Source organism: Bos indicus, chromosome 3 (assembly GCF_029378745.1).
Source record: "Bos indicus isolate NIAB-ARS_2022 breed Sahiwal x Tharparkar chromosome 3, NIAB-ARS_B.indTharparkar_mat_pri_1.0, whole genome shotgun sequence".
NCBI lineage: Eukaryota > Metazoa > Chordata > Mammalia > Artiodactyla > Bovidae > Bos > Bos indicus.
The window spans coordinates 9,954,910-9,978,901 of NC_091762.1; the positions used below are offsets into that span (position 1 = coordinate 9,954,910).

The 23,992-nt window shown below is 49.7% G+C and overlaps 1 protein-coding gene across 1 annotated transcript; it reads right to left on the reverse strand.

Annotated features, from left to right (window-relative positions):
* Positions 1-8,817: 8,817 nt before the first annotated feature.
* SLAMF8 (SLAM family member 8) lies at positions 8,818-19,008 on the reverse strand. Its single transcript, XM_019988350.2, has 5 exons — positions 18,273-19,008; positions 15,464-15,790; positions 11,492-11,797; positions 11,306-11,410; positions 8,818-9,539 (listed from the first exon to the last, which is right to left on the reverse strand). Exons 1-5 carry the CDS (start codon positions 18,310-18,312, stop codon positions 9,475-9,477), a joined length of 843 nt encoding a protein of 280 aa, XP_019843909.1. The 5' UTR covers positions 18,313-19,008; the 3' UTR covers positions 8,818-9,474.
* Between the last annotated feature and the right edge of the window lie 4,984 nt (positions 19,009-23,992).

The window sequence follows — 23,992 nt, forward strand, 5'->3', positions numbered from 1 at the left end:
CTGAGCAGGTTGTCAAGACTGATCTCTGCAGGACAATCATGGTGTCTGGCAATGACTCCTGTGGTGAGCTGCTCTTCTCTGACCAGGACACTGGCTCTTCTTGGAAGGGCTCCCCTGAGACCTCACTGGGGCTCTCCCTGGACAATCTAGATTGGACTCTGAATGCTGTGGGGTGGGTTGCATTCAGAGAATGTTGGGGTCCAGGGTGGCCCCTCATGGCCAGTGAGGTATCTCCAGCTCACCCTCATCATTATCAACCTCGAGTCTCGAATGTTTCAGGGCTTTCTGGGGTGAGTAGGCAGGACTCAGGCCAGGTGGCAGAGAAGCAAACAAGGACAGGATCAGCTGGGGCAGTTTGTGCCGAGCGTGCTGTGGGAGGCCCTGTCTGCCTGAGATGTCTTACCGTCCCTACAACCTCAGGTTTGTGTTGGGGTCTAGAATGTAATTCTGGATCTGAATGGAGAAATTTACTAATTACAGGCATGAAACAGCTGTCCTGAGAGGGAGTGGATCCAGGGAAGAGGGGTCAATGGCTTCTCTTCCTTAAATCGATTTACATTTAAATTATAAGGTTGCATTGTTTGAAATTACCTACATTTGAGCATTCTATTTTCACATGATTTCACACAATACATTGTTCAGCCTCCAAATGTCTTGTTCCTTTTAAAGTCCTATTCCCTGATAATTTAGGGACAATTAACTTCCCCCTAAAACTTACCCTTCTTTCTGTATTCCCAGTTTGGGTAAGTGGCGCCTCTACCTGCCTTGTTCCTCAGGTCTGACATCCTGCCCAAGTACCCCTCACATATCCCCAAATCTTGTGGTGGCTCACACAGAAAAGAATCTGCCCGCAATGTGGGGAACCCAGGTTCAATCCCTGAGTTGGGAAGATCCCCTGGAGAAGGGATGGCTACCCACTCCAGTATTCTTGCCTGGGAGATCCCATGGACAGAGGAGCCTGGTGAGCTACAGTCCATGGGGTTGCACAGAGTTGGACACGACTGAGCTATTAACGCTTTTCACACACTTTGTCTGTTCTAGCTCCTAGATATTTCTCTAGTCCATCCACTTCTCCCCCACTACGCTTGTGCACCTCAATTCCAAGCTGTCATCACATTTTGCCAGGATCCCTGCACTAACTTCATCTTCTCGCATTCACCCTCCTCCCCCCAAAACCACTCCCCACCCGCGCCCCGCCCCGTCCCTGAAATCCATTCTTCACAAGGCCCCCAGAGGGAGCTTTTAAAAATGTAAGTCTGATTAATGTAAGTCTGATTATGTCATTTCCCTTCTTAAAACTCTTCAGTGGCCTCCTTTTACTTTAAGAATTAAATTTTAAATATTACCATGTCCTACCAGACCCTGCATGCTCTGATCTCTGTTGCTTCTCCCAGAGTCCCCCTTGCTCATTACCCTCCGTCCTTCAGACGTTCATATGTGCCAAGGTCTTTCTAGAAGGACCTCTGCTCTCTTATCCTCTGAGTGGAGGACGTCCCTACTTTGCATCACTAAGTACTGTCCATGCCGGTCTCAGAGGGAATGTCCCTCCTCAGACAGGGCCCTGGGGGTTGCCCCTTACCAGCTCTATTCTTCTCCTTCATTATTCTTGCTCACAATGTTCAGTTCTTTTTCTCTCTAGAGCTCAGCACAGTTTTAATTAAATATTTGTGTGTGTTTGTTTCATCTCTCTCTCTCAATTAGATGGAAGCTTCCTGGATGCAGAACTCTCTGTCTGTCCTACTCACAGCTGTATTCCCAGCATCTCTAGCATGGAAGCTGCCCAGGAGAGAGGTGCTGAGTGATGAGCTGGAGACACACGGCTCAGTCTTGCAGGAAATTAGGGGCTGTTGTTCCCCCACATGATTCCAGAACAGTTTGATTCTGTGCTGCAGTGTGAGCTGGGGCTTGCTGTTCATCATGGGGCGGCAGGCGGAGGGTCTCACTTCAGGAGCTGGATGGGAATCACGACAGAAAAAAAATGATTGTGGTCCAGTGGCTAAGACTCTGAGCTCCCAATGCAGGAGCCCTGAGTTCAATCCCTGGTCAGGGAACTAGAGCCTGCCATCTGCAACTAAGAGCCGGCACAGCAAATAAATAAGTAAATAAATAAATAGAAAAAAAAGTCCAGTGAGGGGGGTCCCCATATTCAGGCCCACTGTTAACTTTTATAATGATAAATAAGGCTAACAAATAGTTACATAAAACATGTCCTAGCTTCTTCCTTTGACACCTACCTATACTTTCCAAATGGCCTGGAAGGCTAGAAATCTTGGACTAATGGGATTTCATACCAGAACTTGGAAGCATAGAAGAACTGGCCCTTTGCCCCAGAACCAAGGCCAGCTCACTCTTGTTGGGAGTTTTAATCTTCAGCGAGTAACACAGGAACAGAAAACAGGACAGATTTACTCCATGGTAGTGCCTAAGGAGGTGGTCCTGAGGCCTGCGCTCTCCAAGGCCTCCTGGCTTCATCCTTTCCACGGCCAGGTTGGTCAGGATTTTCTTTAGTTCTCTGAGTGGGCTGAATGTTTATATTCCTCCAAATTCGTGTGCTGAAATCTAATCCCTAGTGTGATGGTATTTGGAGGTGAGAAGTTTGGGAGGTGATTAGGTCCTGAGGATGGAACCCTCAGGAACAAAACCATGCATGTGTGATCAGTCATATTTGACCCTTTGGGACACCATGGACTGTAGCCCACCAGCCTCCTCTGTCCATGGGATTTTCCAGGCAAAAATACTGGAGTGTGTTGACCATTCAGGAATAGAATTAGTGCCCCTAAAAAGAGACCCCAGAGAGATCCCTCACCCTTTCTGCCATGTGAGGGCCCAGCAAGAAGACTGCTGTCTGTGACTCAGGACTCTGGCTCTCACCAGACACTGAATCTGCTGGTGTCTTGATCTTGGTCTTCCCCGCCTTCAGAAACATAAATCAGTTTCTAGTGTTTATAAGCCACCTAGACTGTCATGTTCTTTTATAGCAGCTTAAACTGACTATGACACTGAGTTACCCAGAAGTTTTTAATAAATTCCTTTTCCTGCCTTAGTTAGAACCAGAGTTGGTTTCTGCTGCTTGCTTCTGAAGATAGCATCCCTTTATTCTTAAATATTTTGAAGAATGTGATGTTTTAACTGCTGTATGTATTGCATTCGCTTATTTGGCTGGTATCCTGTTGTTTTGTGCTTTCCTGCCAATAGCATTACTATTTTTGACCTATTTCTCCTTTTTTTCAGTTCTGATGCATTTCCTGAGCACTTACTTAGCAAAATGGCAGAAGCAGGCAAGCTGGAGTAACTATTCTTTATAGGAAGTATGGCTTGTTTTTGACACCTTGGTGGAATCCTTTCATCGTGCATTTTCCCCACTGTTTACTCATTCATTAACTTAGAATTCATTCTTAAGACTGGGAGGAACTTAATGTTGTTGGGAGGATCCTATGGTTTGTCTAGGGCAGGAATGGCATCTTGGCTTCCAGCTTCAATTGATTGGTCAGAGTTACATGAGTGTTGCATGAAGATTCAGTGGGAAAAGTGTGTCATAATTAATTCTCTGGATTTGACATGGTCACAGAAAGCAGAAGTCTGGATATATGTACTATATATTTGTCATTCCCAATCTAATGCAACTTCCCACCTCGTCTGAGAAGTCTCTGGTCTATAATATTACTCTGAGACGGTTTCTGCTTAAGCATGTTCATTGGAACAGATCATTTCATGTTTGGATTTCTCCATTTGTTATTAAGTTCTTCCCTGGGAGTATGGTGCAGGTAAGGGGCTCGGCTGGTTTAGATAACCTAAAGCTAGCTCTGACTCTGCCACCTACCAGTTATATGACTCTAGGGAGTAACAGTCTCTCTGAGTCTTGGTTTTCCACCTGAGAAATGAAAAACTTGAACTGAGTAACCACAAAGTTTCCTTCCAGGTTTAAGATCCTATTATTCATATGAGTCAGTATCTGCCTCACAGAGACATGTTCCATGTGTTCACTTACACAACCAGGCTTCTGTGAGAGCTCTTCAGATATTGGCCTTCTGAGTTTTCTGTTCTTGCTAAACATGACCAGTTTCTTTAATCATGCCTGATATGATGAGGTTTCCAGACTTTTCACCATTCTGGTTATTCTCCTGTGGACATGAGTTTTCCAGTGTCTCCCTGGAGGTGTGGCTCCCAGAACCAGACCTGGGCTAGTGGTGCAGTGGGATATCCCCACTCCTTAGCCATGTGCTCAGCCTCCTGGCCAATGGGACCCACGCTGACCAGTGCACAGTCCACTAAAACTTCCTGAATCTAGGGCTATATGTTTTAGAGGCCCTCCTTCAAGCTGCCTGCAGAACAGATGCAGGGGGCCATGGAGTCATATCTCACCAGAGATGGTGCTTCCCCGAAGACCAGTAAGTAGCCAAGTGCTGATGAACTGAACATGTGCTACTTCTTGATAAACACAGAAGAAAGATTTGCCAGAGATGTCGTTAATGTTTGCAGTGGTTGGTTTTAACTGATCAATTTTTAAAATTGAAGAATAGTTGATTTATAATATTATATATTTCAAGTGTACAAGACTGCAATTCAATATTTTATAGGTTATACACCATTTAAAGTTATTCTAAAATAATGACTATACTTTCCTATGCTGTGCAGTATATCCTTGTAGCATATTTATTTTATACACAGTAGTTTGTGCTTCTTAATTCTCTACCTTTACCTTGCCCCTCTCTCCTTCCTTCCCAGTGTTTTTTTTTTGGTTGTTCTTTAAATGAGGCATTGGGTGCTCATATCTCCACTGGTGAAAAAATGTGTCTCTGACCCTTCTCTTTTTCTATTCTGCTCCCCACTCTCATTCTCTCTGACTTTGTGGTACATGACTCCTTTGCCTAAGTGGCTCTTGTATTTACACAGAAGGACAGGTGCGAAGGTTCTTGCTCACAGGAAATACAAGGAAAACAAGGAAAAACAAATGCAGACTTGGAGAGGATTCTGCTTTGTCCATGAGCCTACTAGAGATGAAGATGCCAAAATCATTACGGGAGGACTCTGACCCTCAAACAGAAGAGGGCCCTCTGGCTTCCCTAACCCCAGGGACAGGACGTTCTGAAGACCACAGAATCCCAAGTGCTGTGGCCCTGCACCATCACTATGGCCCTCCCTTTTCCTTCCCCACTCCCTTTGTTTTGACCCAGATGCCCTGGCCTCTTCTCTGCTCATCGTAAACCCCAATCATGATCCCACTTCAGGGCCTTTGTATCTTCTGCTTTCTGGAATGTTCCTTACCCAGGCACTTCGTGGCTTACTCCACTGCATTTGGACTTCTGTTCATACATCACCCCATTTGTTCTCTGAGGTCCCCTTCTCCCCAACACACCATTCTCTTGTCATCTACTCTGCCATCTACTGTCTTAGCTTTCTTAACAAAGCCTATCCACATGTGACATGTGCTTATTTATATTATCTAGAATATAAATTCCATGAAGAAAAGACATTGCTTTATTCACTACTGATTCCCCAAGGCCTTGAAGTATACCCAGCACATGCTGTGCCCTCAATATTTGTTCTTATGTGACGTCAATCCCAGTGCTTATCAACACAAACACTCTTCTCACAGAAGCACTTTGAGGTTTTCAGTAGCTGGTTAATTAAGTCCACCAGTGGGCAAGTGAGTCACTGGGGATGGGAACGTCCATTGATTTGAGAAGCGTGGATTTGTTCAAAGGCTCTGGTGTACCACACTACAAACCCACCATCTACATAAAGTCACCAAGGGTTACTGTGTGAAGGGAGAACTGTGAGTTCCACCTCATCCAGAGCTGCTCTGATCTGAGGCGAGGCCCCTGAGATGAAGGCAAGAGAGAAGGTGAGTGGTGTGTGTGTGTTTCCCCCATACAACCACCGTGGCTCATTGCTAGACCTTGGGCTTTCTCTTTCACATCAGTTTTAGAGACCAAGGCCAGTTTTGCATGACTCATTGACCAGGCAAGGGGAATGCCCCTGGGGGACTGTGGGAGCAATATCAGCTGCCGTGGCCACGTGCACCATTCAAGCGGACTTGGAAGAAGGTGATGAGGGAGTAGTGGATGCAGAAGAAGTGTGAGGTCTAGGAGAAGCCGTTGAGCAGCAGAGGACCTCTGAGCAGAGCCAACAGACAGGGAAATTCCAGGATCAGTCGAGCGAAGGAGTGGCCATGTGACTCTAGAGGCCAGTTGAGCTGACCATTTGTCCAAGGTGAAGTGACTGCCCAGGAACTGGGGAGAAGAGGGAAGCTCCTTGCACAGAGCTGACATCCTGAGTGGAGGGATTAAAGCATCCCTGGGAAAATACTTCAAAATCTATCCCTGTTTCTTCAATGCTTCCTTCCTCTATTATCAAGACTTGCGTGACGTCCCAGAAAAAAGTCCTATTACACCTGGGAGGAAGTAACTCTGAACCTTACCATTTACTAATTCCTAAGTGTCATGTACAGGGGTGAGAGTTGGACTGTAAAGAAGGCTGAGCGCTGAAGAACTGATGCTTTCAAACTGTGCTGCTGCGGATGACTCTTGAGTATCCCTTGGGAAGCAAGGAGATCAAACCAGTCAATCTTAAAGAAACTCAACCCTAAATATTGTTCGGAAGGACTGATGCTGAAGCTGAAGCTTCAATACTTTGGCCACCTGATGCGAACTGGAAAAGACCCTGATGCTGGGAAAGATTGAAGGCCGAAGGAGAAGAGGGTGACAGAGGATAAGATGGTTAGATAGTATTACCAATTAACTGGACATGAACTTGGGCAAACTCCAGGAGATGGTGAGGGACAGAGAAGCCTGGTGAGCTGCAGTCTATGGTGTCTCAAAGAGTCAGAACTGACTTGGTGACTGAACAACAACAAGTGTAAGTTTAGCTCTTCAATTCTTTTTTTTTCCCCAGTGACTGCTCAGTGGCAGGCTGTGTTTTGCAAAGCTGGCTGCAATAATACCTTCCCTCCCACATGCGCTCCTTTCGAAGTGACCTTGAACATCTTTCCATTGAGTGGTGAGTCCCTTGAACTTGGATCATCTGTGCTTGCATCTGAAGATGAACATGACAGATACTAGGATGCCTCAGCACACTTTCCCTCCACAGTTTCCCTTCTGCTTAGCTTTTCCTGGATCCTCCCTCTCTCAGGGTCAGACAGAGACACTTTTTCTGAGCTGAGCTGCTTTTCTTCAAGTTGTGCAAGAACTTCCTGTTGGCTGGGCAATTTTTTATTTTTTGACTGTGCACAGCCTACGAGATCCCAGTTCCCCAACCAGGGATTGAACCCGTGCCTCCTGCAGTGGAAGCATGGAGCCCTAACCACTAATCTGCCAAGGAAGTCCCATGGCTGGGGCAAATTTAATCTCTCTTTTTCTGATCACTGTGCTAGACAGTGAGGAGAGAATCTCAACCCCCCTCCCCACCCCAGCTCCTGCAGGAGGCATGATAGTCAGTCTTAGGGTGAAGATGTCAATTAAAACTATGTTACCTGCAAAATGTCACCCATCCCAAGCAAGAGATGTCAACCATCCTTTGATCATCTAGAACTGTAAATTACCTATGAGGACCATGAATTTGGATGACCTGCAAGTCCTTCAAGGCCAGAAAGAGAAACCCTTGACCCCCATTTCTCTTCATCAGGTTCTAGGCCTTTTCTTATGATAATTCCTTGGCTTGGGGGAACCATCAGGGTCTCAGATAACAGGGGCTGGAATTGGGACTGGAAGTAGGTGATTTTCTAATGTCTTTTAGAGGCTGGGACCCAGGCTGGAGGTAATCCTTTGATGCTGGCTGGTTAATAGTTGTATTAGTCTTCTCAGTTCAGTTCAGTTCAGTTGCTCAGTCGTGTCTGACTCTTTGCGACCCCATGAATCGCAGCACGCCAGGCCTCCCTGTCCATCACCAACTCCCGGAGTTCACTCAAACTCACGTCCATCGAGTCCGTGATGCCATCTAGCCATCTCATCCTCTGTCATCCCCTTTTCCTCCTGCCCCCAATCCCTCCCAGCATCAGAGTCTTTTCCAATGAGTCAACCCTTCGCATGAGGTGGCCAAAGTACTGAAGTTTCAGCTTTAGCATCATTCCTTCCAAAGAACACCCAGGACAGATCTCCTTTAGAATGGACTGGTTGGATCTCCTTGCAGTCCAAGGGACTCTCAAGAGTCTTCTCCAACACCACAGTTCAAAAGTATCAATTCTCCGGTGCTCAGTTTTCTTCACAGTCCAACTCTCACATCCATACATGACCACTGGCAAAACCATAGCCTTGACTAGACGGACCTTTGTTGGCAAAGTAACGTCTCTGCTTTTGAATATGCTATCTAGGTTGGTCATAACTTTCCTTCCAAGGAGTAAGTGTCTTTTAATTTCATGGCTGCAGTCACCATCTGCAGTGATTTTGGAGCCCAAGAAAATGAAGTACGACACTGTTTCTACTGTTTCCCCATCTATTTCCCATGAAGTGATGGGACCAGATGCCGTGATCTTTGTTTTGTGAATGTTGAGCTTTAAGCCAACTTTTTCGCTCTCCTCTTTCACTTTCATCAAGAGGCTTTTTAATTCCTCTTCTCTTTCTGCCATAAGGATGGTGTCATCTGCATATCTGAGGTTACTGATATTTCTCCCAGCAATCTTGATTCCAGCTTGTGCTTCTTCCAGCCCAGCATTTCTCATGATGTACTCTGCATATAAGTTAAATAAGCAGTGTGACAATATACAGCCTTGACGTACTCCTTTTCCTATTTGGAACCAGTCTGTTGTTCCATGTCCAGTTCTAACTATTGCTTCCTGACCTGCATGGTCTTCTAGGGCTTCCAAAACAAGACACCACAGAATGAGTGACTTAACAGAAATTTATTTTCTCATTCTTGGAGATTGGAAATCCAAGACAGAGGTGTTAGCAGGTTCGGTTTCTCCAGAGGCCTGTCTCCTTGGCTTTCAGGGGCTTCCTTCTCTCTGTGTCCTTCCATGGTTTTCTTCTGTGTGTACATGCTTCCCGGGTGTCTCTCCCTCTTCTTGTAAGGACACCAGTTATATCAGCTTAGGGTCATCTCAATGACCTCTTTTAACCTTATTTTTTAAAGGCCTATCTCTAAACACAGTCATATTCTGAAATATTGGGGATGGGGTTTAGGATTTCCACATGTAATTTAAAGGGAACAGATCCATAACAATACTTCATGAACAGTGGATGGGCAGTGAGTGCTATGGATAATCAATCTATGGATCCTGGAGAACTTCTGGTGTTCTTGAAGAGATGTCCTGCTAGGCCCATGTTGCCCAGAGTAGGGCCAGAACATGTACCAGTAGAGAGAGAAGGGGGAGGGTGTGGAAGGTTGTGCCAACTGCCCCGGCCACTCCTGGGAGGTGGTACAGGAGTCTCATGGAAGGTCCAAGGTCCAAGGTGGTTTCCAGGCACCAGCTACATCCCAGACCATCATGTGGCTGGGCAGTGGGGCTCCTCACGATCCAGGCATTGCTCATGGCACAGCCTACACGAGGGGGCTCTCTGTCTCTTGATCCACTTCATCAGCACAGACATCCTTTTTCTTTTTTCCTGTCAAGGAGATCAGAAAGAAGGTAACTCCTCCAGTGTTTGTACCCAAGGCCCCTGAATCCTAACTGTCCTGGTCCAAGATCATCTTGGGCAAAGGGATATCTCTCCTGGTTTTCTAAGACCCTGGAAAAGGAGATGCTTCAAGGACAGGAAGTTCTTCCTAATGTCTAGTCTTCCTCTGCAACTGCGGCACACTTTTAGTTGTAGAAGGTATAGAAACTTAGAGCTGGGACAGACTCAGTTAAATGACTGGCAGAAGCCACATGACAAGAGCCAGGGCTGGCTTCCAGATGCCCTGAATGTAGCCTTTCCACTTTCCCAGATAGTCAAATTCTCTCTGCCGCTTCTCGGTGGACAAAGCTGCTCTTTTCTGAGCCTCAAAAGCATCAGATTAAGTGAAAGAAATCAGTCACAGAGGACCATACAGTTTATGATTCCATTTACATAAAATGTCCAGAATAGACAGTCTAGAGACAGGAAGGAGATTAGTGGTTGCTTGGGGCTGGAAGGGAAAGGAAGGGTTAGGGAGTGATGGCTAAGGGGCTTGGGAATTTCTTTTTGGAGTAATGAGAATGTTCTCAAATTGAGTGTGGTGATGGATGCACAACTCTGTGACTGTAATAAAAGCCATTGAGTTTTACTCTTTAAATGTATGAATTATATGATATGTGAATTATAGTCCAATAAAACTGTTAAAACAAAAAGCTGCTCTTTTCCTGGCTTCTACCTTCTTACCATGAATCTTGGGGACTCTTCGGGCCAAAGGGCCAGGCCAGACGCTCTCAGGCGGAGACAAGGCCCCTGGATGGAGTGTGACCTCAGCTGTCCCCTCCTCCCTCCTTTGCAAGTGGAAAGAATACGCTGGAGCCAGCTTGGCGGCCCAGCTGCATGCTCAGCTGCTGGGCCAAGACTCTTGCCTTTGAGGACACATCCACTGTAATGGGGTCTTATGCCTCCTTCTCCTTGCTGGCCCACTATCTCCATCCTGGGACCAGCCCAGACAGCCTAGGATGGACATGTCCAGGAGGCCCAGGTCAGCAAGGACAATTCTTTCAGGGGTAACACATCCCAGGACTGGCTGTAGACGTCAGAACCCAGAACGCCTCCTTCTCTCTTCTCCTGGAAAAGGAAGCCCTGTGAGCTCCCGCCCAGAGAGGTGCTTCTCTCAGGGAGCATTTCCTAGGATGGTTGACAAGAAGGGGTTGGGTTTCACCTAGACTTACACCCAACACAGCTTTAGTGATACCAGCTATGTTCCAGGAACCCTTGCTAGGTGCCCGGAGGTGACACAGAGTTTGTTTTTCGAGGGCTGAGAACTCCATGGAGAGTGAGGGCAGTAGGTGCTGTGACTGGGGTGAGCATTGGACGGTCAAGGCGGGGCACAGACCCAGGCTGGGTGTGCAGGAGAAGTTCCAGAAGGCTTCCTGGAGGTGGCATGCCTTGAGGATGGTGGAGCTGACAGCCAAATGAAGAAAGCAAGTTGGGCGGGAAATCATGGAAAATATTTTCCAGACAGAGAGAGTAGAATGTGCAAATGCTTACAGAGGTACTTGAGAGAGTAGCACATTTGAAAACTGCTAAAGGAATTTCAAATAATTCAGTCTGAAGGAAGACCGGAATATTCGATGGAGAGGGCCAAGAGATGATGTGGGAGAGGTAAGGAGGGCAGAACATACGAAGCCTAAGTAAGAGGAGGTCCAAACTCAGCCCTCCTCCTCTGCAGACCTGCCTCCTCCGCCCATCCCCAGCCCCCACAGGACTCCTACCTGACCAGGGGCCCCAGTGCCAGGCAGACAGACCAGCCAAGATCAGGAGCAGCGAGACAGGTACCACCACCAGCAGCACATCTTTGTAGGAGGCCCTCCCTGGAGCTGGACATGGAGGAGACATGGTCACAGGGGGACCAGAAGCTTCACCACCCCTCAACCACTGCTCCCCAACCCTCGGCATACCTGCCTGGCGATGGCAGCTCTCCCAGGGGGTGACTGTGGCCAGGTCCCAGCTGACGGGGTTGGAGACAATGCAGGAATAGGCCACGCCTTTGTCTCCTGGTCCCAGGGACACACTCAGCACCTGTCCATCCGTGAAGAGGCCAGCTGGCTCCATATCAAGGTCCACAGTTCCCTCCCGTCGCCAGCTATAGGTTATGTCGCTGGTGTTGGGAGCCCGGCAGGACAGGAACACGTGGCAGGTCTTGGGGGGCTGAGCATCCCCTGATACAGCGATGAACACTTTGACCACGGGCCTGGGCACTGCATCTGGGCAAGAACAGCAGAGCCGACATGGGTTAAAGGGATGCTGTGCGCGTGGATCCCATAGCTCCAGCTCTGGGATCCATGCAGGGCTAGAAGCTGCCTCTGACTAAGCCTCCCCAAAACCTTGTCTTTCTCCCACTGCCCACAGGACAGAAGCTGAATTCCTAAGTCTGGTATTTAACATCCTTCATCAAATAGTTGATGTCAACCTTTCCAGCTATACTTCCTGCTGACCCCCTCCTCACCCATCTGATTAATTTCCTGTTTTCCAAATGTGTCATGCCTTTCCATATCTTCCATACGGCTCAGCTGTACACACATGCCTGTTGTTTCTCATCCTTCTAGAGAACTCCTACCCATCCTTCAAGGCCCAGTGTGGAGACACTGCTTGCCGCTCTGACCGTGGAGCCTTCCCTGATAGTCCTGGTGCAGCTCCGAGTCCTCCAAGCACTCTGTGTATCACAGTGTTCCCCTGATACACGGTACATCAGTCAGAGAGACAATCAGCGTTTATTAAGGTAGACACAAAGACAAACACATTCCTGGGTTTTTGGAGCTTTTGGAGTCTGATGAGGAAGACGTACTAATGAGTGACTATGAATAACTAAGAAAATTCTTACAAGAATGCAAAGTTCTGTGAAGGAGCAGACAAGTGGGTGGGAGCTCTGCCTTGCGATTTCCATACCCCTCACTCTTAAGGTGCTCAGCTACCCGGGCCACTGGCCAAACTGGTGTCCTGGTGTCCAGACCATGGCTCCCTTTTGCTATATTGGTTGATGAGTAGATCAGGAGTCTCATGGCAATGAATGCCAGCGGGGGCCCATTCTGGAGACAACGGGAGGGCTGTTTCTGACAGCATTCCAGAGTCAAGCAGAGTAAAACCTCATTAATGCCAGCTCAATCTGGTGGGATTTGTGATATGAAAAAAGAAAAGATTTGCTGGGTGCACTAATAGTATAAACAAAGATTACAGGGGGGATATTTACACTACTTAAGAGGACAAGCTGCATCCAAACATGATCAGGCACAGTAGAAACACCCATTGACATTTCTGGTAATTGATCTGCTAATTCAAATCATTCTCATCCATTGTCAAAGCAGAGCTCCTAAGGATGGCTGCTTGGCAGCTTTGTGCAATTAGTTCTAATCACGCTATGTATTTGGAAGCAATAAAACAGCAATTTCCTTAAAATCTGTAATTCAGATGCTGAGAACAAGGCATTTTAGAGCTTAGTGGTGTGGGTGCTGCATGTATTATCACATTCCACGTCCTTATTTCACATGTGCGGCAGCGGAGACTCAGAACAGGGGCGAGGCTCCCTGGCTGCCTGGATGGTTGTGAAGGTTGTTCACTGGGCAAGGGCCTTGGGCTCAGGGGTAACAGGTGAGAGGGTGTTGAATTTCAGCTGGCGCTTGGCTTGCCAAACAGTGCAGCCTGGGTCAGGGCAGTGTGCACCCTTTAGTCACACACTAGCAGCCCAAGGGGCTCACCGAGTGGTGACCCAGTTATCTCCCTCTGGGCATGGGAGGGTCTCTCTCTTTCCCAATTTACCACCGCCTCTCTCTCCCTCAGTGATTCCTTTTGCCCAGCTCTCACTTCTACTCTCCATTCTTCCATTGGGGCCTTTTCTTTTCCCTATTTCTATCCAAATTTCTGAGGTTTTACTAAAATAGCAGTCACTGACACATCTTTACCAAGCCACTAGGTAGATGAATAGGAGCTCAAAGGCCATTTTATCTTGACCAGCAAAAATATGGTGGCAGTGGTAGAGGTGGAGGCAAAGGTAGTGACGGTGGAGGCAGTGATGGTGGGGTGATGGAGAGGGGGCAGAGGTGGAGGCAGTGATGGTGGGATGGGTGATGGTGGGGTGATGGAGAGGGGGCAGAGGTGGAGGCAGTGATGGTGGGGTGATGGAGAGGGGGTAGAGGTGGAGGCAGTGATGGTGGGATGGGAGATGGTGGGGTGATGGAGAGGGGGCAGAGGTGGAGGCAGTGATGGTGGGATGGGTGATGGTGGGGTGATGGAGAGGGGGCAGAGGTGGAGGCAGTGATGGTGGGTGATGGTGGGGTGATGGAGAGGGGGCAGAGGTGGAGGCAGTGATGGTGGGGTGATGGAGAGGGGGTAGAGGTGGAGGCAGTGATGGTGGGATGGGAGATGGTGGGGTGATGGAGAGGGGGTAGAGGTGGAGGCAGTGATGTGGGACAGGTGATGGTGGGGTGATGGAGAGGGGGCAGAGGTGGAGGCAGTGATGGTGGGGGTGATGGTGGGGTGATGGAGAGTGGGGTAGAGGTGGAGGCAGTGATGTGGGATGGGTGATGCTGGGTGATGGAGAGGGGGTAGAGGTGGAGGCAGTGATGTGGGATGGGTGATGGTGGGGTGATGGAGAGGGGGCAGAGGTGGAGGCAGTGATGGTGGGGGTGATGGTGGGGTGATGGAGAGGGGGCAGAGGTGGAGGCAGTGATGGTGGGACAGGTGATGGTGGGGTGATGGAGAGGGGGGCAGAGGTGGAGGCAGTGATGGTGGGGTGATGGAGAGGGGTAAAGGTGGAGGCAGTGATGTGGGGCGGGTGATGGTCGGGTGGAGAATGTGGTTGTCTTGGCGGTGGTGATTGTGATGATAGTGGCTCTGATGGAAGTGGAGGTAAAGTTGCTGGAAAGAAAGACTCATCCACCCCTCAGTGAATCCAGTCACACCAGTGAGGTGGTGAGTGCAACTTTATGAATGACCCTACAAACCCAGGTAGAGTAGAGGAGCTGGTCAGCTGAACCCTGGAAACTCAGAGTTGTGAGAAATAAAAAGAGTTGTTGTTTTTAGCTGGTAAAATTGGGGATGGTTTATTTTGCAACAATACATAATAACGAGAACCCTCGAATGATATACATTTAAAATCTCTCAATACGGCTAAAAGAGTTCTTTAAAGAAATATGAAATAATTCTATACTTTAATTAAAATTTAATTTTTAATTTAAAATGTTGTGTCATAGTTCCATTGTAATATTTACGTTTCTTTTCTGTGGTGCATAAAATAATGGCACATCTTATAACCTGATATCTTAGAACTGATGACTTACAGGATAAAGAACCCGCTTGCCAATGCAGGAGATGTAAGAGATGTGGGTTCAATCCCTGGGTTGGGAAGATCCCCTGGAGGAGAGCATGGCAACACACTCCTGTATTCTTGCCTGGTGAATCCCATGGACAGAGGAATATGGTGGGCTACAGTCCTTGGGATCGCAGAGTCAGACGCGACTGAGGGACTGAGCACACGCGCACAGGCTAGCCTCTATCCTAGACGCTTTCTCAACTGATTTTACCTTTATTGGCATTTTCATGATAATATTACTGTGCTGGTTTTACAAGTGAGAAAGCTCAGTGTCAGGCAGCTAAGTATTGTTCTCAGGCCACTGAGATAAGAAGACAGAGCTAGAATTCTGACCAGGGCTGTCCAGTGGCAGAGTCTGGTGGCCCCAGCCAGAAACTCACGTGGGAGAGCCCCAGGAGTTTTCTTACCTGTGGGTGTGGGGGAGCAACTGTTCCCTGAATCAGCCGTGAGGTCAGAAGCCAGAGGTTTCTAGGACTCCGCTCTCCCCAGTTCCCAGGACTCAAGATGCCTTCCCGGAGTTTGATGGGAAGGCGTGGGGCAGAGAATCTGCGTCTGGCACACTCACCGTACACTTTGAGCTGCAGGGTCTGGGTCCGGGCCCGACCTTGCTTGTCCACCAGCAGCACGGAGAAGTTGCCGCTGTCTCCAGACTCCAGTGGCCGCAGCTCCAGGCTGAGGTTGGTGTGTAGCTGGGCTCGGCCCAGGAAGCGGGAGTGGTATAGCGTCTCTGGGGAGCCCCGGAAGAACGTGGCCAGGAGCTCCTCTGAAGGCCAGAGGGATCTCCAGATGGCCTCTCGGACTTGGAAACCGGGAGGGTGATCCGCCACCAGCAGCGCCGAGCCGCCCACCTGGCCCTGCACTTGGGCACTGGCGATGACCATGGGAAGCAGTGCTGAAAGGACAGAGCTCCATCACTCTGCCTGTGCCAAACCTTCTTTCTCCCTGCACTCAGCTGAGCTGCTATGGAGCAGAGGGCCCTTCTCTCCATGCCTCCTCCACCCAAGCTGAGGGGGCACTGTGCCAGGGCCTGGGAATAAAACAGTGAGGAAGGAATTTGGTCCTTGGGCTCACGGAGCTCTGACTTTTAAGAAAGCAGTCTGCCACAATGGCCAAAAGGCGTGCCCTGGGAGAACATGGGTATGGTGATAGGGTGAACTGGCCTGGCCTTGAGGAGCTCAGAGAAGCGAAGGTTAAGCTGAGACTTGAAAGAGGAATGGGAATCGGCCAGGCCAAGCAGAGGCAGCCTGTAGTGGGGACTGGGCAGTGTTAGAGGCCGGGCGAGCAGCACAAGGGTCCGGAGGGTGAGAGAGCTCGGTGCACCAAGGGAACTAAAGTAGCTCTCTGCAGGGGAGCAAGACATTGCACTGCAGTCTGCCGGAGCCAGGTCCTGCAAGGCCCTGAAAGCAGCTTTGGAGTTGGGGCTTTATCCTTAGAGTGATGGGGAGCCTCGGATAGGTTTTAAGTAAGCGAGTGACATGATTAGATCCATGGTTAGAAAGACAACTCCAGCAGAGGTATGGAGGATGCAGAGGACGTGGGGGAATGCTGGGGCTTTGGCTACTAATCCCAAGGAGGGTGATGGGAACTTGTACCATGGAAGGGAGCAATGGGGATGGGCAGAAGTGGGAGGAATGACGTGGGATTAAGGTGTGTAGTCAGTGGGATCTGGTAACAAATTAGATCTGGGAGTGAGGGAGTGAGGAGTCAAGGATGGCTCCCAGGTCCTTGGGACCCACTAGGTACCATTCTCCATGATCCAGAAAAGGAGAAATAGAATGGAGGTGAGATGGCAAGAGGCTGTTTTGTTGGGAACATACTGCGTTCGACGTGTGTGGGTGACACCTCTGTTTGAATTCCCACTCTGACTCCTTTGCTGGCTAATTTCTGCTCATCCCTGAAGCATTCCCGCCTCCCCAGCCTCCCCTATTCCTCATTGCTGTTTACAAACTCTCTGTGTTCTCACAGCAGCCTGGGGCCACCTCTACAAATGCTCTTATTCCTCTATGTTACCGCTTGTTTACGAGTCCCATGAGACCCTGAGTTCCTCTTCTGATCTTTGGGCTCCCCGTGACCACTGCTGTTTAGGAAGAGGATGCAGGAGAAGCCAGCAAGTTTACTTACCGCATGATGAAATTGGTGAGGACTTCCCTTGCGCCTGACTCAGTGGAATGCGCAGGGGTGCAGAGCAGAATGAGTGCAGATAGGGAACATACCCAAGTGTTGGGAGGTTGGTTAGGAAGATGTATTCTGGATGACCACTCAGCCAGCCACTGTAACTCCAGTCCCCAGTCCATCTCACTGCCCTGCCAGCCCCAGGCACCTCAGTCCGAACTGGGGATGGCTCCAGAGTTAATGCACATCGGAGATGCCACATCCAGAGAGCACAGCATTGGATGTCAATCAAGACTCCTGTTCTATTCTACTCTAGCTCTGCCATGAATGAACTGAGCAATCTTCTGGGGCACTCTCCTCCCTTCTGTCATCCCATCCAGAAAATAAGGGGGTACATTCAGTCAGTGGTACTTTCACCACTCAGAAAAATTATTTTAGCTTCCCATGTCCAAGGATATGAAAGATTTTCAAACCTAACAGATTTCCTCTTTGGGGCAGGACTTCCTTGACATGTTTAGAGATGTTGACACTTGCAGATTTTTGGAGCCAGGAACTCAGGTGGGAAACCCAAAGTTGTCTCAAAGGCCTTGTGAGTCTCTGATGCAAACAGAAGAGTCTGAGTCTTTGCTGCACCCCACAACTCTCATCCCCTGGCCTAGCACTGCTGGCTTTTGTCACATTGACCACTTGTTGACCAATCAGGGGCAGGGGGGTGTCAGGCATCAGACAGGATGCAAGGGGTGTCACCCAGTGTTGAGGAGACCTGAGGTCTCTTCTGACATCACACTGTTATTGGCCACCCGGAATCTGCATGCACTATATTAACTTGCTTTTGCCTCTTACTCTCCTCAGTGTCCACTTCCACAGACCTTGGGGTAGGGGCTCAGGTTTCCCACAGGCAGCTGGAAAGAAGTCCTTAGACTGCAAGAGCCCCACTCCCCCCCTGCTCCTCCCAGACTGTATTTAGAATTTGCATGCTGCCAGACCCTCATGTTCTCACCACTATATCTAACAAAACCAATGGTCCTACCAGCTTCAGTTTTAACCTCCCTGGACCACAAAACAGTTCATGTCTCATGGACACAGAGGCTCCTTGTGCTTCCACCCTTCTTCCCAAGATCCTGTGTCTCTTTGCTCCTGTCTGGCTTTCAAGGCTGCCTGAGAACTTACTTCCATCTTCCCTACCCCTCCTCAGCTCCTGAGTTCTCCCTTGGAAGGGGGAGGGGCCTTCAGTTCTCTGAGGCTAGGCCTGCCCTACTTACCTTCCCAGAGAAGCAGACTCCACAGAGACCACACAGCCATACTTCAGAGAGGCAGACGAACTCCCTCAATGACCCAAATCCAGAACATCCCAGGTCAAGTGGATGCTCGGAAGGAGCTGTGGTCCTTCTGGAAAGTCCCATGCTCAGAAGGAGGAATCTTGACTCAGAACAAGATGCCCCGAAAGTGAAAATATCCAGAGAAAAGTGGAAGTTGGCTTCAGACTTAGCTGGGCTCTTTCAGGAGCCATTTCTTGTAAGTCAGCCTCTTTCAAATGCCTATGGTTAGCTAAGGCAGGCGGCAAGCACCCCCGCACAAGCCGACATCCTCCTCACTGAGTCTCTCTGGGCAGCCCCGCATCCCACGCTGCCTGGCTGCCCCTCCTTTCCTGTTGAAGCCACGGAAAACCCTTTAAACTGCAATTCCCATTGTCACTTCTCCTCTGCTTAAAATTTTTCCATGGCCTCCAGCTGCCCTCAGGATCAAGGGCAACTAAACTGTTGGCTTAAGATACAAGGCTCTCCTAAGTCCAACTCCAGCCTGCTTCTCCAGCCTGGCGTCCCATGCCCTTCCGCTCTCTAACCACACCAAGCAGTGCCGCCTCTTCTCAGAACTGCCGATTCCACACTTTCACATTGTGCTCGATCCTCCAGCAGGCAAGCTGTTCCATCCGTCCTCCCGGACTTGCTGTGGTTATGTGGGCAATGCAGCTGACCAGACTCCCATTCAGGGCTTTCTGACCACGGGCAGTGTGGGGAAGCTTCCCTTCTGTGTGCTCAGGGCACGCCTGTGCTTCTATGATCACTCGTAACATGTCATCCTGTAATAGTTTTCTCATCTGCATAGACTGTTTATTGCCAAGGTCTCATATTCATTTCTGTGTTCCCCTTGGTGCTGGGCAAGCCACGAATGCTTTGTTGTTTAGTTGCTAAGTGGTGTCCTATTCTTTGTGATCCCATGGATTGCAGGCTTCCAGGCTCCACTGTCCATGGGATTTTCCAGGCAACAGTACTGGAGAGAGTTGCCATTTCGTTCTCCAGGGGATCTTCCTGACCCAGGAACCGAACCTGTGTCTCTGCGTCTTCTGCATCAGCAGGCAGTTTCTTTACCACCGCGCCACTGCATATCAGGGACTATGAACCCAGACCTTAATGGATGCTTAATGAATATTTGTTAAACGAGGGCACGAATTCTAGAGATGGTTACATATTTTGCTACCTGAAAGACCTACAACTCTTCTTCAAGAGGATCTGATTATCTCCCTGTTAGAGATGGGGGAGTTTGAAGACCAGAACGAGGTTAGCATCTTTCCGGGGTCACAGAGAAGCAGAGCTGTGAGCTGAGCTTCAGCCTTTGGAGCATGGCCCATTCTGCCAGTCACCCCATCCTCACTACCTTTATCTTTTCACTTCTGAAGGTTACTTGGTTTCTTGAGTCAAGGAAGGTTTTGCAAGAAGGAAGATCTCCGAACTTCCCGAGTGTGGCTTGTGGTACCTTGTCCTGCCTAGCTTCTGACCTGTCAGTCAAATTGGACGCTCCGCACTGGACCAATAAGGAGGCAGACGTGGTGGCGGATGAGCAGGAGGATTCCGGGATAGGCTTCCAGCCCTCCAGGTACTCACCACCAAATGGTAGGAATAGCATGTGCCTAGGCAATGGCACCCGACTCCAGGTCTCTTGCCTGAAAAATCCCATGGATGGAGGAGCCTGGTAGGCTGTAGTCCATGGGGTCGCCAAGAGTCGGACACGACTGAGCGACTTTCCTTTCACTTTTCACTTTCATGCATTGGAGAAGGAAATGGCAACCCACTCCAGTGTTCTTGCCTGGAGAATCCCCGGGACGGGGGAGCCTGATGGGCTTCCGTCTGTGGGGTTGCACAGAGTCGGACACGACTAAAGTGACTTAGCAGCAGCAGCAGGAAGGGAAGACCCACCATGGACAGACATGGGTCTGGGCAAAAGAGCAGCACAGATAATCTACCCCACGCGATCCCATAGACTGTATCCCACCAGGCTCCTCTGTTCATGGAATTCTTGAGGCCAGAATACTGGGCTGGGTTGTCATTTCTTTCTCCAGGAGATCTTCCTGACCCAGGAATCAAACCTTGGTCTCCGCATTTCGAGCAGTTTCTTTACCATCTGAGCCTCCGTGGAAGCCCCTGGTGGACAGGAGCTACTTCCTTAAAAGGAGGAATTTGAGCTGCATCTTGAATATGGATATACTTTGGATAGGCGGAGAAAACAGGGTGGGCCAGAAGTTGGGTGGGGGTTGCTCTGAGCATGAGGGGAGAGCAGTGTGTAAGGCTTGACGGTGGGGAGGTTCCAAGTAGGCTCCAGGGACAATGAAGGATCAGAAGGGGGAGCCCTCTAAGGCTGCTGTGGGTAAAATGGAAAGGGAGGTTGGGAGTCAGATTGTGGAGGCTTTGAGTATGGGGTTAAGTTTAGGTTTTTATTCTGGAGACCAGCAGTTCTCATCCTTGCTGAAAACTTGGGTTCTCGAGGATTCTGTTCAGTGGGGCTGGGCTGGGTCCCAGGAGTCTGTCGCTTTAACAATCACTGCATTCGGGTGGTTCTGAGCTGGTGGATGGAGGGAGCTCTGAGAAGCACTGCTTGGAAGGAGGGGGCTGTTTGTTGCCCATTTTTGGCTAGCTTGCTAGTGGGAGGACAGCGTGCAGGGCTGATTGCTGTTGTTCTTTAGTTGCTAAGTCGTGTCTGACTCTATGTGACTTCATGGTCTGTAGCCTTCCAAGCTCCTCTGTCTGTGGGATTTCCCACGCAAGAGTACTGGAGTGGGCTGCCATTTCCTTTCCTAGGGGATCTTCCCAGCCCTGGGATGGAACCCGCATCTGCCGCAGCAGCTGGAGGATTCTTTGCTGCTAAGCCACCAGGGAAGCCGAAAGGCACACTGAAGCAGAGGATGGTTTTGACCCATTAAGCCTTGGGTTATGGGCCCAGCACACTTTCACAGTACCGCTCTGCTACCTCAGGGCTGACAGGGGGAGAAAAAGAGGCAGGGTGGCCTGGTAGCAGCTGTTGTGATCATCCCGACTGAAGTAGAAAGGAACCCTCTAGGGAGAAAGGGGCAGAGCTGGAGTCATGATGGAACTAACCCTAATCTGCCTATAGGCGGAGAGGCCAAAGGAGGGGATCAGCTACATGACTCCACTGTCAATTTCCTCATCCATGTGTCAGATATTTATTGAGCATCTACTTACTTGCCGGGTGCTGGGGACACAGACATGAAAGGCACAGCCCCTGCCCTCAAGGAATCTGCAGTTTAGATGAGAAGATGGACATGTAACCCAATAATTACAATCCGAGTGGCCAGAGCAAAGCCAGCTGTGTGCAAAGCACGCTATGGCAGCCAGAGGGTGGATGGATAGGAGCCAGCAGGGTGGGCAGGAGGCTGGGAGGCCCCTGTGGAGCTGGGGTGGAGACTGAGGGGAACCTTAGGATATAAACGAGGGTGAGGATAGGACTTAACTCAGGCTCTGGGGTTGGGTTTTGTGGGTTCAGATCTTGGTTGTGAAACAAGCAAAGTGACTGCTCTGTGTTTGGCACCTTCCTTCATGAAATAGAGATTAATAACAGTATCTACATCTTCATGGTGCCCTCAGGGTGAAACCACTTAGAATGGGGTCTGGCGCATAGTCATGTGAAATGAAGAATGTTGCCCACCATCCAGTTCTACAAGAATCAAGTCCCTGGCTACTGCAGTTGTTACCCTGAAAGGAATTCAGGGTGACCATCAGGATGAGGCCCTCTGTGCTCTGGGAAAACAGGCAGAACAGGCCCTCAGATATATTGAAAGAAAATTTTATGAACCCTATTTCTTGCATCTTCCCATACTTAGAAAAGCAATAAAATGATTAACTAAGATGGCTGTGCCTCATGCCTGGCAGCAACCTTCTACCAAGGTGTGTGCTGGGTTGCACGTACCCCTTCTCCCAAACCACATATATGCTGACTTCCCCTAACCTCTTCGGAGCAGCTTCTCAGAGTGACTGGAGAGGCTGTCTCCTGGGCTCTAGTTCTCAGTGAGTCTCCAAATAAAACGGAGGCTCTCAGCTCTCACATTGTGCAATTCAATTTCAGTTGATAGTCTGCACTCAAAAAAATTAACCATTGTTACTACGCGGCCAGAGAGAGGGAAGAAGGAGAGCCGGGCAAGCGCAGATAGTGGAGTGTTGAGGTTCGAGCAGCCCTGCTGTAACTCTCTTCTCCCAGACTGTGAGCTCCTGAGAGTGGGGATCAGGCCCCCTTCATGTCTGCACCCTGTATATCACCAAGGACAGGCTTTCTACCAAGTGGTGCCCTGCAAACAGGTGTTGAAGAGGATTGAATGATTCTGAAATGTCAAGGCCAGGTTTGGGATGGCCCTGGGGTGCGGGAGTCTGGCCAGTATGTGAATGCTGGAAATACAGATGCTGAATTCCCTTGGGGGAGACAGTGAACAGTCACACTCCCTCTTAGCAGAAAGGGTGGTCGGTAATGGTCCATCCCAGCAGGACATGAGTTGCTGTCTCCAGTACACCAGCCCTTTTTCTTGAGGGGACTTTCGGCGGGGGAGCTGAGAAAGTGGGGAGGAGGAGGTTGGGTGAGGACCTGAAAATATCGCACGCACCTCCCCTCAAAGAACTTCTAGCAGCCCTGAGACAACTGGAGAAGAACCGACTGATGAAGGCACAGGAAGGGTTAAGTCGTGGAGGCAGTTTCTCTCCCCACTGCTAATCACTGGTTCAGACCACATTAATTACCCAGCCACAGGGGGAGTGCACAGAGCAAATTAACTGCTGAGTTCAAAGGGGCCACTCCCCACATTTCTTAATTAAGAGAGCAGCTGGCAGCCTGGGCTGCACTCAGCCTCCCTGGGGCCTTTCAGGGAAACTCCAGTGGCTGAGTCTGAGTCCACCTCTGCCCAGGCGTGGGCAGGCAGGGTGGCCCCATCTGTCAGGTGGAGTGGTCTGCATTCGCCTTCACTGTGGGCTGTGGGTGGGGGGCTGGGGGGAGCAGGTGTGCACTGTGGGGGTGGGGGGAGCAGGTGTTAACTGTGGCTCATCTGAGCCCGTAACCCTCAGCTCTGAGAGCAGATTTCAGGTCGGGTGGTGGTGCAGATTCAGGGTGGGGTGGAACTGGATGCAGTGTGAAGGGTGGCCCAAGCGACGCCCTGTCCCTGCCTACTCACACTTGTTCTTCTTGGACTGGCCTTAGGGCAGAATGGCCTCACTCCTTCCCCGCCTCCCTGCACCGGGAGACAAGTGAAACAGGGGGGGGGGAAAGGTAGAATGTTTGAGAAGAGAAGGGAGCTGGTAGAGGAAGAGCACCAGGCAGGAAGGGGTGGGGGGCCTTTAGAGGCTTTTGGAACACAAGGAAGAAAGCAGGGTGTTTCTGGGGGTGGATGGGTCTCTGGGCACTGCTTCTTCTTTTTTTTTTTTTAAATCACTTATTTATTTTAATTGGAGGATAATTGCTTTAGAATATTGTGATTGGTTTTGCCGTACATCAACATGAATCTGCCATCGGTATACACGTGTCCCCCCATCCTGAACCCCTACCTCTTCCCTCCCCACTCTATCCCTCCAGGTTGTCCCAGAGCACCGGATTTGGGCGGGCACCACTTCTAAGCAGGATGGGGCTGAGGGGCAGGTAGAAGCCCCATGAGCCCATCTGTGTCTGCCTTCACCTATATGGTTCCCATAGAGTGGACCAGCTGCCTGCACCA

Excerpts from the sequence above, each read along its gene's own strand:
- SLAMF8 (XM_019988350.2), bottom strand. The coding sequence starts at position 18,312 with ATGGCTGTGTGGTCTCTGTGGAGTCTGCTTCTCTGGGAAG. Across the intron at positions 11,411-11,491 it reads GAGCTGCCATCGCCAGGCAG|CTCCAGGGAGGGCCTCCTAC; the intron begins GTATGCCGAGGG and ends CTCCATGTCCAG. Across the intron at positions 9,540-11,305 it reads GCACTGGGGCCCCTGGTCAG|GAAAAAAGAAAAAGGATGTC; the intron begins GTAGGAGTCCTG and ends TCTCCTTGACAG.